Raw genomic sequence first — 14,078 nt, forward strand, 5'->3', positions numbered from 1 at the left:
TTTGGCATGCTTTGACTTTCAAGGCTCATTGTGAAGGCCAAACCTAGGACAAAAGCCTTCTTACCTTCTTAGAACATTATACATCAGTATGAGCTTAAGCTCTCCCTCTGCTCAGATCTTAATGATTTATACAGATTTACTATGGGTTTATTTCTAGTTAATTTTGGAACTCACTTTAGGAAATCTAAAATAGCTTTATCTAATGTTCTGCAATTAACCTCCTATTGTTACTTTGAGATAAATTTCTATATACATTTGTAATTTGTAATTCAAAATTATAAATAAATAAGGGTATCAGTAATCAGGAATAGTTCTTTGCAATCGGAACTTAAGCTATAAAACCCTACACCCTGAAAGCCCAAAGAAAGTAAAAGTAACTTTCATTAAAGGAATTACTTTTGAAAATTGTTCTGAGCAAAACAAATCTTATTTCAAAACATGATATAATAGGATTTTTGACCAGCTCAGTTTAAAGAGTAGCAGATGTCAGAAACTATAACACACATAAATTAAATTTTCCGACAGTGCTCTTTAAGTACCGTATTTTCTGGCGTATAAGGCGACTGGGCGTATAAGACGACCCCCTAATTTTCTAGTTAAAACATAGGTTTTCATCTTATACTCGCCGTATAAGACTACCCCCCCTTAAGAGGCCAACCGGCAGCGCCCCAGCGCCCCTCTGCCTCCCCGGCTTTGCTCCCGGTGTCCCTGGTCTGCTGGAGACGGTCCCCAGCAGACCAGGGGCACCGGGAGCAAAGCCGAAGCGGCGGCGGGGTGCCGCGCTTCTGAGGCTTTGCTCTGGCAAAGCCTCAGAGGCGCGGGACCCCGCCGCCGATGCGGCTTTGCTCCTGGTGTCCCTGGTCTGCTGGAGACGATCCCCAGCGGACCAGAGGCACCGGGAGTAAAGCCGCAGCACCGGCGGGGTCCCACGCCTCTGAGGCTTTGCCAGAGCAAAGCCTCAGAGGAGCGGGACCCCTCCGCCTCCCCAGCTTTGCTCCCGGTGCCTCTGGTCTGCTGGGGACCGTCTCCAGCAGACCAGGGACACCGGGAGCAAAGCCTCTGAGGACGCCAGCAGCGGGACAGCGCGTCTGGGCTGCCCCGCTCCCGGAGCCCCTCCGTGGCTTTGCTCTGCGTCTTCCTGGTCTGCAGACCAGGGAGACGCGGAGCAGCTTTTCTCGACCCCGAGTACACGGGCGGCGGGACCGCGAGGTCCCACAGTCCGTGTCCTCCGGGGCGAGAAAAGCCCCATTCATACCTGCAAGTCGGGGACTGCCTGTATACCCGGCGTATAAGACGACCCCCGATTTTTGGGGGATGTTTTTTAGCATAAAATGTCGTCTTATATGCAGGAAATTACGGTATGTACCAGGAACATACTTTCCTTTGAAAGTAAAAGAAATGGTTGCCTGGGCATTATTTACATACTGTTTTATAAAGTATCACCCATGTTTACTATATATGAAATAATTAGAAAAAATATCCTTTATTTTTCTCTAATTTGTTTAATTTGTGCCTTTGACGGTGCTTTGTATGTATTAAATTTCTCCAGTTTGTCTGGATTTTCCATAGTGTATCAGAAAGACAAACTCCATTGTTAGTAAAAGGAAGATCTGACTGGAACACTTTGTATAGATTCAGATGTATGGCTACTCCCTGCATTTAAATTAACATTATTTTATTTATTTATTTTTATACTATGGTAGAACCTCAGACTTTCAAACAACAGAGTTACAATCTGTCCATTCAACCATACACCTCATTTGGAACTGGAGGTACATGATCAAGCAGCAGCAGAAACTACCGTAAATTAGCAAATCTAACCCGCGTCCATGTATAACACACACTCGTGTATTACCCCGGTTTTTCTTAGCTTACCCACAGATGTACATAAGCCGCGGGTAATGAACCGGTAATGAACCGCAGCTGAGGCCGCTGAGCAATAAGTACTACCCTATTCCGGTATATAAGCCTTACAAACCACACCATTTTAAAACCTCTTCAGTTTATAACAAAATATTTGTAAGGATGCCTAAGCACAAATCATATACATCCAATTTTAAATTATCTGTTTTGACATATGCAAAAGAAAATGGCAATAGAGCAGCCATGTATTCAAGTACTTCATCCGTGAGGAATGGGACAATTGAATCAGCTGATCTGCAGCATTCAAGTTCTGGGAATGAGGCGGTGGAATAGGAGAGACAGGGCGCGCTCAGAAAAGGAGGCAGGGAAGAGGCTGGGTGGGGGTTTGAGGAAAGGGGTGGACTGAGAGTGGGACCTGTAGCAGAGAGAGGACAGCCTCTGGCAAAGTGAGAAGTGACACATATTTAAAGCAAGGGCACATGTGAAGTGCATTCTGAGTACACACAACATTGTGACAGCTGTGCGCTCCCTCCACTTCATTGTACTTTTGCTGGCAATTTAATTTGCCCCTAATAATGGATCACAGTGTTGGAAAAGGCATAATAAAGGAGAATCAAGTGCAATGTATTTAATCTTATTCTTGGGTCAGGGTTAGTGCACGTGCCCACTTTCAATCTTGAGGGCCACTGAGATGAAGAGCCACTCATGCGGCCCACTAACTAGCCTAGGTTGCTCATCACTGCTCTACGGCATTTCTTTTGGTAAAGAGGCATGAATATCCAGTGAACATAAAAGGCTAAAAGGGGTATTATAGTGATCCATAACATATACAGTAAGCAATAAGAGAATGTCTAGTTTCATGGGTGTACAATATCAATGTACAATAGAGAGAATTCAGTCTGGTTTCATTCAACTACCATCACAAAGAGCAGTGCTTCTCAAAATTCATTGCACTGCAACCCCCTTCTGACAAAAAAATTACTGCATGACTACAGGAGAAGTGGATTGAAACCTGAGTCCACCCGAGCCTCACTGCTGCAGATGGAAGGGGAGGGTAGGAGCACAAAAGCCAAAGGGCTTCATCCCCAGGCAGGGGGCCTATAACCTCAGCCTTGTTGCGCTCAGGTTTCAGCTTCTGCCCCAGGCAGTGGAGCTTGGACTTCAGTGCCAGGCCCCAGAAAGTGTGCACCAGTCTTGGCAACCCATTGCTGTGACCCACTCGCCTTCTCAGGCCCTGGCAGGCTCCTGGGAGCTGGTGGACTGCTTTTGGGAAGCGGTGGAGGGCTGGCTGCCAGTGGCTTGCTGGCTCATGTTTTGGGGCCACTGTGTCAGGGGCAGTGACTGCTAGCTCTGGGATGGCAGGCTTGGAGCTGGCACAGGCACTGTGGCCAGAGTCAACCCCTTTCAGGGCTCCGGGGAGGGAGAGGAGTGTTCTTGGTTGAGGCTGGAGTGGCCACCAGAGCACCCTGGGAAGGCTGGAGGCCCCCTATTTTGATATAAGTGTCTACACAGCACTTATTTCGAAATAGCTATTTTGAATTTGGCATTATTCCTCATGGAATCAGTTTTACCAAATTCGAAATAAGTGCTCCGCTATTTCGAATTAATTTCAAAAATACAAACCTACCTTGAAGGCACTTGCCAAAGTAGTAACTGGACTGTATGCTGAGCATGTTCCCTGTAAGATTCAGTTCCCACCCAGTTGATTAACAGAGCATCCACAGCTGGCAGCATGTGTTTCTACTGATGGTGCACATCCGTACATGCCTTGGTGCATATAATAAAAAATCTCTTCCAAACATGGATGGAAAAAATTAGATGAAACACTGATGCTGAGCCTGACTGAGAGTGATGATTTTGTTTCCTTTTCCCTCTGTGGGATCTGGAGTGATAGGAAGCAGCCCTAGGAAGATAACTCAGAGGGTACCTCCCCCAACATATCTAACACTGTTGACCCTTCTAGGGCCCTGTATCTGAGTCTGCTGGAGCAGGTGGGCCCGGGCTCTTCTACCACTGCCCCATAACTGAATGGACCCTATCCAGTAGGCCTCCCAGCCCACCAAAGGCCCTATTAAAGCCATATTCAACAAAACATTAAATTATGTGCTTAACTGTAAGTGTATAATTAAGAATATTATAGAATCAGGGCCAATGTGAGTAAAGTTATTCAGTATGCTTCAGAGTTTGCAGCACTGGGCCTTTAATCTATTATATATCCGAGAGAGTCTGTCTGTCTTTTCAAGAACTCTCCCTAAATTGTAAGAACTAGGATCACCAAATTCAGTATACACAGCATCCTTGTATCATAACTTAAAGCAGCATAAGGATTTGGATGTGTCAGGAAAATGGGATACGACTGGAACAGGATCGCTTTTTATAAAGCCAAACAGAAAAAATACATAATCATCAAACAGATGAAAGGGGCTGACTGGGGGTGATTCGCCCTAGTCTAAGCTTCCCCCTCCTGGCACCCTTTAGGGAGGGCAGGGGGCCTGGAGCTCCTCTCCCATTTGTACAGGGACATTGCTGGCTGATTCCCTTTGCTCCCTGACAAAGGGTCAGTGTACAGTTTTGCTGCACTCCTCACTCTGCTTGCAGAGCACTGGGGGCAGACAAACCTGGACCTGCCCCAGCCAGGGGGCATGTACCCCTCCCCCCTAGCTGTGCCCCCTGGAGCTGCAGTAGTAGTGGAGAGGTGCTTCTCACCTAGCCCCACACTGCTGTGGTAAGAGAGGGCTGAGGTAGAACTCTCTCCCGAGGCAGCCTGCATACTGAATCCCTATCCCCACTCCCACCCCTGAGGAATGACTTAAATGAAGAAAAACTAATACTGAGTTAAGGACCCTCGCAATAACAGGAAAATCTTCTAGTTAGAAATAATCCAATAAGCAATGACTGAACAAAGGCTGGGGAAAAGATGGCAATGTGAGGATGTAAGTCATTAAAAATATAAAAGCTCGTTATTGCTATGTAAGTGTCTTAGTTGCTTTTATTTAATATATTAGAGTATGAACAGATTGTATTAAAAAATGTTAGGCAAAGCTTCATTAGGCATACATTTCTCTTTTATTTGTGGCCTGTAAGGCCATAGGATTTAAATTCAGGGGGTTTCTAAAAGATAAGTATAAGAATTTCAGATAAAAATTATTTCTGCTTTCTTGTTTCATTTGATTTGATCCATTCTCCTATACAGAATCTATTTTTGGTTGGTAAAATTTAAGTTCAACCTACAGCTTTGAAAAACATGTGAGATGTGGAGACATATGTTTAGCCCTAAAGGACACAGCTCCATTCCTGTGAAATTTTAAGTCAAAACCTGTCGCACACTATAAGCCTAGATGGAACTTAGCTACAAAACAAACAGATTCTCAATTCTGTTCCATTTAAACAGGATATCTGATATGCTTTTTGGATCCTGATTCTGCAATTAAGCAAGATGTCCTCAAAAGTCAATTACATTTTTGACAATGAAGTGGGATCTGTCCATTTGCCAGTAAGTGACATTTAGTACAGAATATCATCTTTCTGCAAACTGTAATTTAAATGTTGATAGAAGATGATCTTTATCATGAATTTTGTAAATTTAAAAATGATTTTATATTTTTACTTTATGTCATACAGCATACAGGATTTATATTAGCTATTTTAATCTTTTTCTGAATGATGATACTTATTGCATGTTGGAAAACATAAATTGTTGTATATGTAAGTGAGTACTTGAACATTTTGTTGCTATTTATGCATACTTAAAGCTATTCTTGTAAACACTTAACATCAGCAATTATATATAAAAATAAAATACAAAATGTATACATTAATTTTGAAAACAGCAGCTTGTATACCAAAGTAAATAAAATTAGTTTTAGTTAAATGCAGTAAGTTGAAAAAAAAGACTGATGTTAAAAGGTAATTCTAATGAAAAGTAAGACAAGCACAGGGATTTCTAAAAAATTTTTGTACTAGCTATTATGCAGAAATTGTTTATAGATTAAAGTATGAACTCTCCTATATTTACAAATGAATTCAATAGTTCAATATTCTCAAACTACATCACAGCTTTACAGAACACCACTAACTGTATTTGCCATTGGATAATCCATCCCTATGTTATAAAACTAAAATAATATTTAAAGTTAAAAGCCATGGCATATTAAATTAGCCCTATGCTTATCATCTGCAAGATACACAATTTATAAAAAGTCCCATGTCATAATTTCATAAAATATAGGATTCTTTCAAAATAAGCCTTACATTAACACAGAAGAACAACACCCTAAAATTCTGGAATGAAATGGAACCATCATAATTCTTGAACTAAGCACACAGTCTTCCCAATAACCCCGCAGAACCATAACACTTGTATGTGCTGTAATAGCAAGATGTTGAAATAATGAATGCATAATATTCCAAAATTATGTGGGTGGAATTAATAATATATTAATGTTATTTAATTTTTTAAATTAAAATATTTCTATTTTACAATAAAATGAAAAGATTTTATTCAGTTTCTTAGATATTGTCAAGAATGGCAGAATAGGTTCTAAATGAAGGAAACTGCCAAGCCAGGGGAGGTCAATGCCAGCCCCTCTGGTGCTGCCAGCTGAGGGCTCCACTCCAGCAGCAGCAGAGTGGTTGGCATTGCCCAAGTGGGAACTGCGGGGAGGGGGATATTTGGTGGAAGAGGCTTCAGGCTCCTTCCTCCAGCAACTCAGTTGTGCTCCTGGCCCCCATCTGCAGGGCTCCGCAGCCACCATGCCTCCTCCCCCCAAGCTTCTCCCCCTTCCTTCCTGGCTTTGAGCACCTCAAATAGGATATCTATTGTGCTCCACAAGCTCTGGGAAGGCAGGGGAGTAGTTGCTGAGTGCTGGGGAGTACAGCTTTTCCCCATGAGTGCTCCTACTCAGGAGCACCCATGGGGATGCCAGACTACAGATGCTGCTGGACTATGAAAGCTCAGACTACAGAAACCCAACCCTGTATGTCACCAATGCTTTATTTTAATGCAGGAAAATCTCATCCCTTCTTTTCCTTTTCTTCATTTTTTGCTGATCCTTACCAATAATTTCAGCAGTTTAGTTTGGAAGTGCTATTTCTTCATGAATTCATGATATAATTACTGGCCTTTTTTGAGAAGACAAAACTTAAGACAGTCCGCATCACAATTACTATGCAAGTAATTCAACAAATGTATCACTCAAACAGAGCATAATGAAAAAAACACCACAAGTAAGGTTGTTTTTTGGAACATAATGTTGAATAGGAGGTGCTTATATTTTTGTAGCAGAAATAATTGATAATATTCTATCAGATATTTATCTATATGATTTTAAGGAGTCATTTAGATACTTTAAATACCTGAGGCTTTCCCTTTTCTGCAAATATCATGTTCTTGTTATGTGTGTTTTGTCTATAGAACTTTCCAGAGCAGTGTATGAGGTAGCCGTAATCGAAGAGGAGTTTAGGGATCATTAGTAGTACAGTGAAGTGTCTGCATGCAACTACAATAATGCATTGAGATCTACTGGACTTCCCTGCTTATTACACAAAATGTGTTCAGCAGATATTAGTAGAATATGTCTTTTTCTCAGAGGTAATTTTTTTAAACATGTTTTGTATTTGAAAAACTGTGCACATCCCAAGTATCCAACCATTATATTTCAAAATAGAGATAGCACAAGAAATCTTCAATTAATCTCCTAAGAAATGAGCCCTGCACAAGCCACAACTTTCATTCCAGTTTACTCTCCAAACTTTATTAATTGCAATAATCTAATCATGTGCAGATTGAACCTCTCTAGTCTGGTGCCTTTGGGACCTGACCAGTGCTGAATTAGGGAATTTGCCGAACCAGAGGAGGTTAATATTGTCTGGCAGCATTACCAACACATACACTGCTTACTGGAATGTTAGAAGACATCTGAGGTAAACTAGAGCTAAAATATAGCACAGAACATTGAGAGCCAGGACCGGTGGCTATAAACAAACTTTATGGAACTATGGGAAACTTGGACACACCCGTAATAAGTGGGCATCTGCCTAACTAAGATCATGCCAGAGCATGGATGTTGCCAGACCAGAGTGTGCCAAACTAGAAAGGTTCAACCTGAGGTAACAAGGGAAGGGATAAGGGCAATTTGCTTGGTAGAAATATTTTAGATCAGTGGCCGGGGCATTTGTGTGCACCCGCCGACAACCTGGGCAGCAATCTGGGCAGCAATCGGGCAGCCCCAGCCCCGGGGCACATGCGGGCGCGCGGCGTTGGTGCCGGACCCAGGCGTGCGGCTTGGGCGGCGGCGCCGGCCCCGGGTCCACAGCACAAGGTGCTTAGGCGGCCCCGGCCCTGGGGCACGTGCCGGCACCGGGTGCAAGGGCATCCCCGCCCCTGGCGTGCCCCAGGACGTGCAGCCCCGCCCCCAGGTGCCCGGCGCATGAGTGGCCCCACCCCCCGGGCGCCCGGCGCGTGAGTGGCCCCGCCCCCGGGTGCCCGGGAGCCTCTAAAGGTTGGGGACCACTGTTTTAGATAGATAACCAAAAGCAAAAGCCATCTCTGAAAGGAAAGAATGTAGCATTCCTGTCAGTACCAGATCTTGAGAAGCACATCTGAGAACCATAACTACCTGGGTATTCTAAAATTTCCTAGGTTGCAAGTATGCATTCTTCAACGTCCAGGGATACTTTTTTTACCATGTTTTTCATGTATTTTTTACCATGTATTTCAGTTGCTTCCGAACCCCTACAATTATCATCTCAGTTCTGCATTAACTATTTCCTCTACAGCTAGGTAAATCTCACAGTCCATGGCTAATTATAAAACTGCTCTGCTGCACCAGTAGTGACAGAAAAGAGAGATAGAATTCAGCATTAACATTCTGAAGGCTTCTCAACCCATTTTTCTGCAGTAAGTTCTTATAAGCTCCACGCGTACAATTTAACAGAAAGGGTAAAAAGATGGGAATCTGTGGGGTAACATACAAGAACAATAGCCACAGATTTTTTTAAAAATGCCCTTGAGATCTTCCAGAAAGAAAGTTGCTCAAGAACAATCCAGTCATGGATAAATACATATCTTGTGCTCCACAATACCAAAAGATAGTTGAGACAGCTGATCAATTTAAAATATATCACTGAACCCCCTGGATTACTAAGAAAAGATCGACCACAGTCACTACCAGCACATTTTCTACAGCATGATGAGACCAACATAGGTATCAGACCTTAGTAGATAAGAGGTCTACTGAGTGCATATCTGAAATTCTTAAGGTATTTTGAGACCTGGTCCTAGTTTGGAAATTATTTCAATTTGCTGATCTTTCATTTAAAAAAACCTCACATACTATTTTTGTGGAATTAAAAATTTCAAAACTATCCAGAAACTTGGTAAAAAACAAATGCTTAAATCTGAAAGTCAACAAATACTGTGGATTTTTGTTATTTTAAATTAAGAAATTGAAACAGAGCTGTAGTATTAAAATACCATTTAAATAGGCATTATGGTTTACTTTGTTTCAAGATAACATACAGTTTTCAACAGAACAGTACCTGGTGGGTTTGCTGCAACTCATCAGCAAATTGATTTACTTCAGATAACAGCAGAGATATTACAGACTTTCTTAACAGGTTGCACCTTCCCAGCAAAACAAGGGTGTGTGATATGGAATACTGCACCTGAAACTGAATAAAAGTATTGTAAATTCTATCTTTTCAACATCTGTCCAAACTCCTAATCACCACGAACACACTTTTAAGTAAAAAAAAAAAATACATATATGTAAAAGGGAAGACATAAAAAAATAAGTCAAAACTTACTTCTGACAGCTAAAAACTACACTAGTTAAAATACTTTCCCAACTCCCGCCTTCTCACAGTAACGTTTTAAATGTGAAGACTTTGGTGATTTTTTGGAAATTGGTGGGTGCTAGTGTGCTCATGTGCTATTTCCCCTCCTTCCCCCGCCCCCAAGCAATACACCAATACTGTATACTCAAGTTTCTCACATTTGGTATCTCACTCTGGCTCTCTCATCAGATGTTTATGCTGTCTGTTAGGAAACTGTAAGCTACTTGGAATAGAGTCATGTCTTCAGTCTATTGTACAGTGCCAAACACATTGTCACCAACAAGAATCAATGGCAAAATTTTCAGAACAGGTTGCTGACAAATCAGTATAAAATATTAGGTGATGGCAAAAAGAAGTTTTACAAATTAGTTCACTGGGTGCAGAAAATAATTTGTATTTCAAATCACACTTTCCAGCTCAGGCTTTCAAACAGCATTATAAACATAATCAAAATTAGCCTTGACTTCCCTATGAGTTAGCTATTTAACATTTTAAAGAAGAGGAAACAAAAAAGCATAGCGCTTAAAATCCTACAAACAAATATGGCAGAGCAAACAAACAAAAAACCTCAGCCTTCACAGCTTACCTCTTGTTCCTTAACACAAAGTCACGCAGGACATATCCTCACTAAACCCAGAAAGGCTGTGTGTGTCCTCTGCCCATATCACATTAATCTTACTGCCTTATGCCAGACAATATAATATAGGAACATAATTTCTTATAAAACCTTCAGAAATGGATGGTCATGAAGCAAACAATGAACCTCTACTTAATTGAAGAGAAATTTTATGTAAATAGAAGAGACTGGAACATTCATTTATAATAAAACAGATAAAAAAAGATTCACAGAAATCAGTGAATGAATATCTAGAACACATAACCAAGGCCGGGGTCCCATTGTGCTAGCACTGTGCAAAACACTACATCACAGTCCCTATCTTAAACAAAAAGCACTCACAGACTAAATACATGTCAGACTCATAGCAAAGGAAAGAAATTTACACAGAGTGATAGTGCACAAACAGCATAGGGGTGACAGAATAGTTTGACTTGCATATCATTTTCAAGGTTGTTTATTTTTCTTTAAATAACATTCAGCCCATTGTAAGTCATAGGTCATTAAAGAAGGGAATTAACTAAAGGGAACAGCACTGGAATAAAGAAATGACAGTGAGGGGAAGTAGGCACCAGTGGTAGGAAAGGAAAGAAGCAAGGATGGAGTGAAGAGAAAAAAGGGAGCAGGAGATAGATAGCAGCTCCAGCCAGACAACAGAGGAAAAAGCGTGTTCAGAGTTAAAATTGTGGAAAATAGAGCATGATGACAACCATCGGTGCTTCTGAGGGTTCATCTACACTGCACGGTTATTTCGAAATAAGCTATTCTCCCCTCCCCTTCCCTAATTTATTCTTGGTTCTGGACAATCCAGTCATCTGAAGAAGTGGGCTGTGCCCACGAAAGCTCATGATACCATCTACATGTTTTGTTAGTCTCTAAAGTGCTACAAGACTTAGTTTTTCCTGTTACAGACTAACTCATCTACCCCTCTGAAACTTTTATTCCAGAATAGTTATTCCGAAATAGTTTATTTCAAAATAGCACATCTACACTGCAGGGATGCCTCAAAATTAGTCTGAGATGTGCAATCTTGATTTTGGAACCCCAGGAGGCACTGGGGGGAGAATAACTTAGAATGGCCCTGGTGAGGGGCTATTTCAAAATAGCAGCACTGGAGCGTCTATACATGCCTTATTTTGAAATAGCTATTGCAGAATAGGTGTTATTCCTCGTGGAATGAGGTTTACAGAAGTTGGAATAAGCCATCCATTATTTCGAATTTAATTCGAAATAGCAGAATTGCTGTGTAGACTCTCATACTGTTATTTTGAAATAACACTAGCAATCTCAAAATAACGGTTCAGTGTAGATATACCCTAGGGGACCTGTTGCTCATGCCTGACATCTTTATGGCTAGCTTCAGCCAGGAGTTTCTCTCTCCTGAACCCACATAACTGCAGAGAGAGGTAGAAGGATATATGGGTCCTACAATCCCATGCACTACCTTACACTATTCTAGTGCTTTATACAACTCATATTTTGTCACTGCATTAAGACAGTATAAGAAAGGGAGTCTTTGAAATGAAAAACAAATTGGGGCCAAATTTATCCCAGGCTTAACTCCATTGTCTATAATGGAATTGTACCAGTAAGGCATTTGACTGATGGTTTATTTATTCACAGATAATAGACAGAATTTTCAGAGTCTCTCCCTCTTGCTGTTCCTTGAGCCATTCCTAAGGCATCTCTCTTTTTAAACTTAAAAGACAGAGGAAATTTCAGAACATTTGATGCAAGATAAATATCTATATCAATTTTTGACAGACAAGGCTGAATTGCTGAAGAGCTTGTGTCTCTGAGCAACAGAAATCAATTCAATACAAGATATTACCTCATCCACCTAGTCTCTCTTATATCCTTGGTCTGACTTGGCTACAAGTACACTGCATGTATAAATTTTGCTCTGTCATACATAGTTGTTCCTAATAAAAATGTGACAATTTGTTCATACTTTCTAATGTAACAATTATATAAACAAGCAAAAAAGTGATGTCATGTACTGGTTATGAAACATAAAAGGCAACATCTCAAATTCTTTATTTCCTGGTATATTGACAGAAGAAGTCCTTTGACAAAATTAATATATGTATATACATAAAAGAAAAAAGTTAACAAACATGTCAGTGATATAAGTCTAATGATATGGGTCTACTCAAGGTCTTTCAAGACTTATCTTCAGTATCTTTTATGAAACATCTGTTGAAAATAAATACATTATTGTAACTGAAATGGACAAAAGAAAATTTCTAACTAATGAAAAGGTTATCTTTCCTACATATATGTTCTAAGAATAACTACAAGGTTGTTGGTACTTAAGTATCTTTCCAGCCACCTAGCCCACCCATAGCTGAAATGAAGCAATCAGTCAATTTGGAAGAAATTATCATACTGCTTTCTATCTTGGTCTACCCTACATGATTTGGACAAAACGTGTAGATGCATTATCCTGTATTCTGTTCTTCCCAACAGGACTCTAAAAATTGGTATAGGACTAAATCCACTAATTTGCCATTTTCAGGCATATTACATACCAGTAAACATATACCTGCTTGTCTAAAATAGTTAGTAACGTAAGAAGAGCTGAAGAAAATTCACAAAAATCTATAGCACTAACGATGTATATGCATTAATATATGACTTCGCATGATTATAGGTACATCATGAAAAAGTCTAGCTTTGAGCTACATACACAACTACATTTTCAACATGTTGCTCCCTCAAGTAAGCATACAGCAATTGTGAGCCTAAACAAGGAGGCTACATCTAGACTGGCCACAAATTCCGGAAAAGGGATGCAAATCAGGTAAGTCAGCACAGGGAAATCCGCGGGGGATTTAAATATCCCCCGCGGGATTTAAATAAACATGTCTGCCGCTTTTTTTCCGGCTTGGGGAAAAGCCGGAAAAAAAGCGTCTAGACTGGCATGATCCTCCGGAATAAAGCCCTTTTCCAGAGGATATCTTATTCCTAGTATTCAGGAAAGTAGGAATAAGAGATCCTCCGGAAAAGGGCTTTATTCCGGAGGATCGCGCCAGTCTAGACGCTTTTTTTCCGGCTTTTCCCCAAGCCGGAAAAAAAGCGGCGGACATGTTTATTTAAATCCCGCGGGGGATATTTAAATCCCCCGCGGATTTCCCTGTGCTGACTTACCTGATTTGCATCCCTTTTCCGGAATTTGTGGCCAGTCTAGACGTAGCCTGAACGTTGATGGGTAGCCATATATGTAATGCTCAAGTGATGTTTTTTATTAGTTGTATGTATATTTGCAATTTTCAGACGGGATACACATACTCTTACCTATATATTTCTAGATACAAGAAAACCTGGTTGTCATAGTACAGTAGAATCTCACAGTTATGAACATCCAAGTTAAGAACTGACCAGTAAACTACATACCTCATCTGGAATAGGAAGTATTCAATCAGGCAGCAATACAGACAAACAAAAAAAGAAAAAGCAAGTACAGTACAGTACTACATTAAAGGCAAACTATTTAAATAGGGAAAAGCAGCTTTTTTTCCTATATAGCAAAGTTTCAAAGGTTTAAGTAAATTTTCAGTTGTAAATTTCTGAAAGAACAACCAGAATTACAAACATTTTAAAGGTACTGCCGGTCCCCAAGTATCGTAAATGGCGGACCCCGAGTTACGAACACGATCCGCGCTTACGAACAGCGCGGTTGCGTGTAACTCAATGGGGTTATGAACAAACCGAGTTACAACCAACTACTTGGTCCGTAACCGGTTCGTAAGTTGGAGACAGG

General features: G+C 40.9%; 1 protein-coding gene across 1 annotated transcript in view; it reads right to left on the minus strand.

The window, feature by feature from the left end:
• The window catches only part of MEI4 (meiotic double-stranded break formation protein 4), a 111,393-nt gene that overhangs the window by 54,682 nt on the left and 42,633 nt on the right, over positions 1-14,078 (minus strand). Inside the window, exon 4 of the mRNA XM_075923791.1 lies at positions 9,403-9,534. Coding sequence (XP_075779906.1) covers positions 9,403-9,534 — 132 coding nt within the window. The remainder of the gene's footprint in view (positions 1-9,402; positions 9,535-14,078) is intronic.

The sequence above is a fragment of the Pelodiscus sinensis genome, chromosome 3 (genome assembly GCF_049634645.1).
Source record: "Pelodiscus sinensis isolate JC-2024 chromosome 3, ASM4963464v1, whole genome shotgun sequence".
Taxonomy (NCBI): domain Eukaryota; kingdom Metazoa; phylum Chordata; order Testudines; family Trionychidae; genus Pelodiscus; species Pelodiscus sinensis.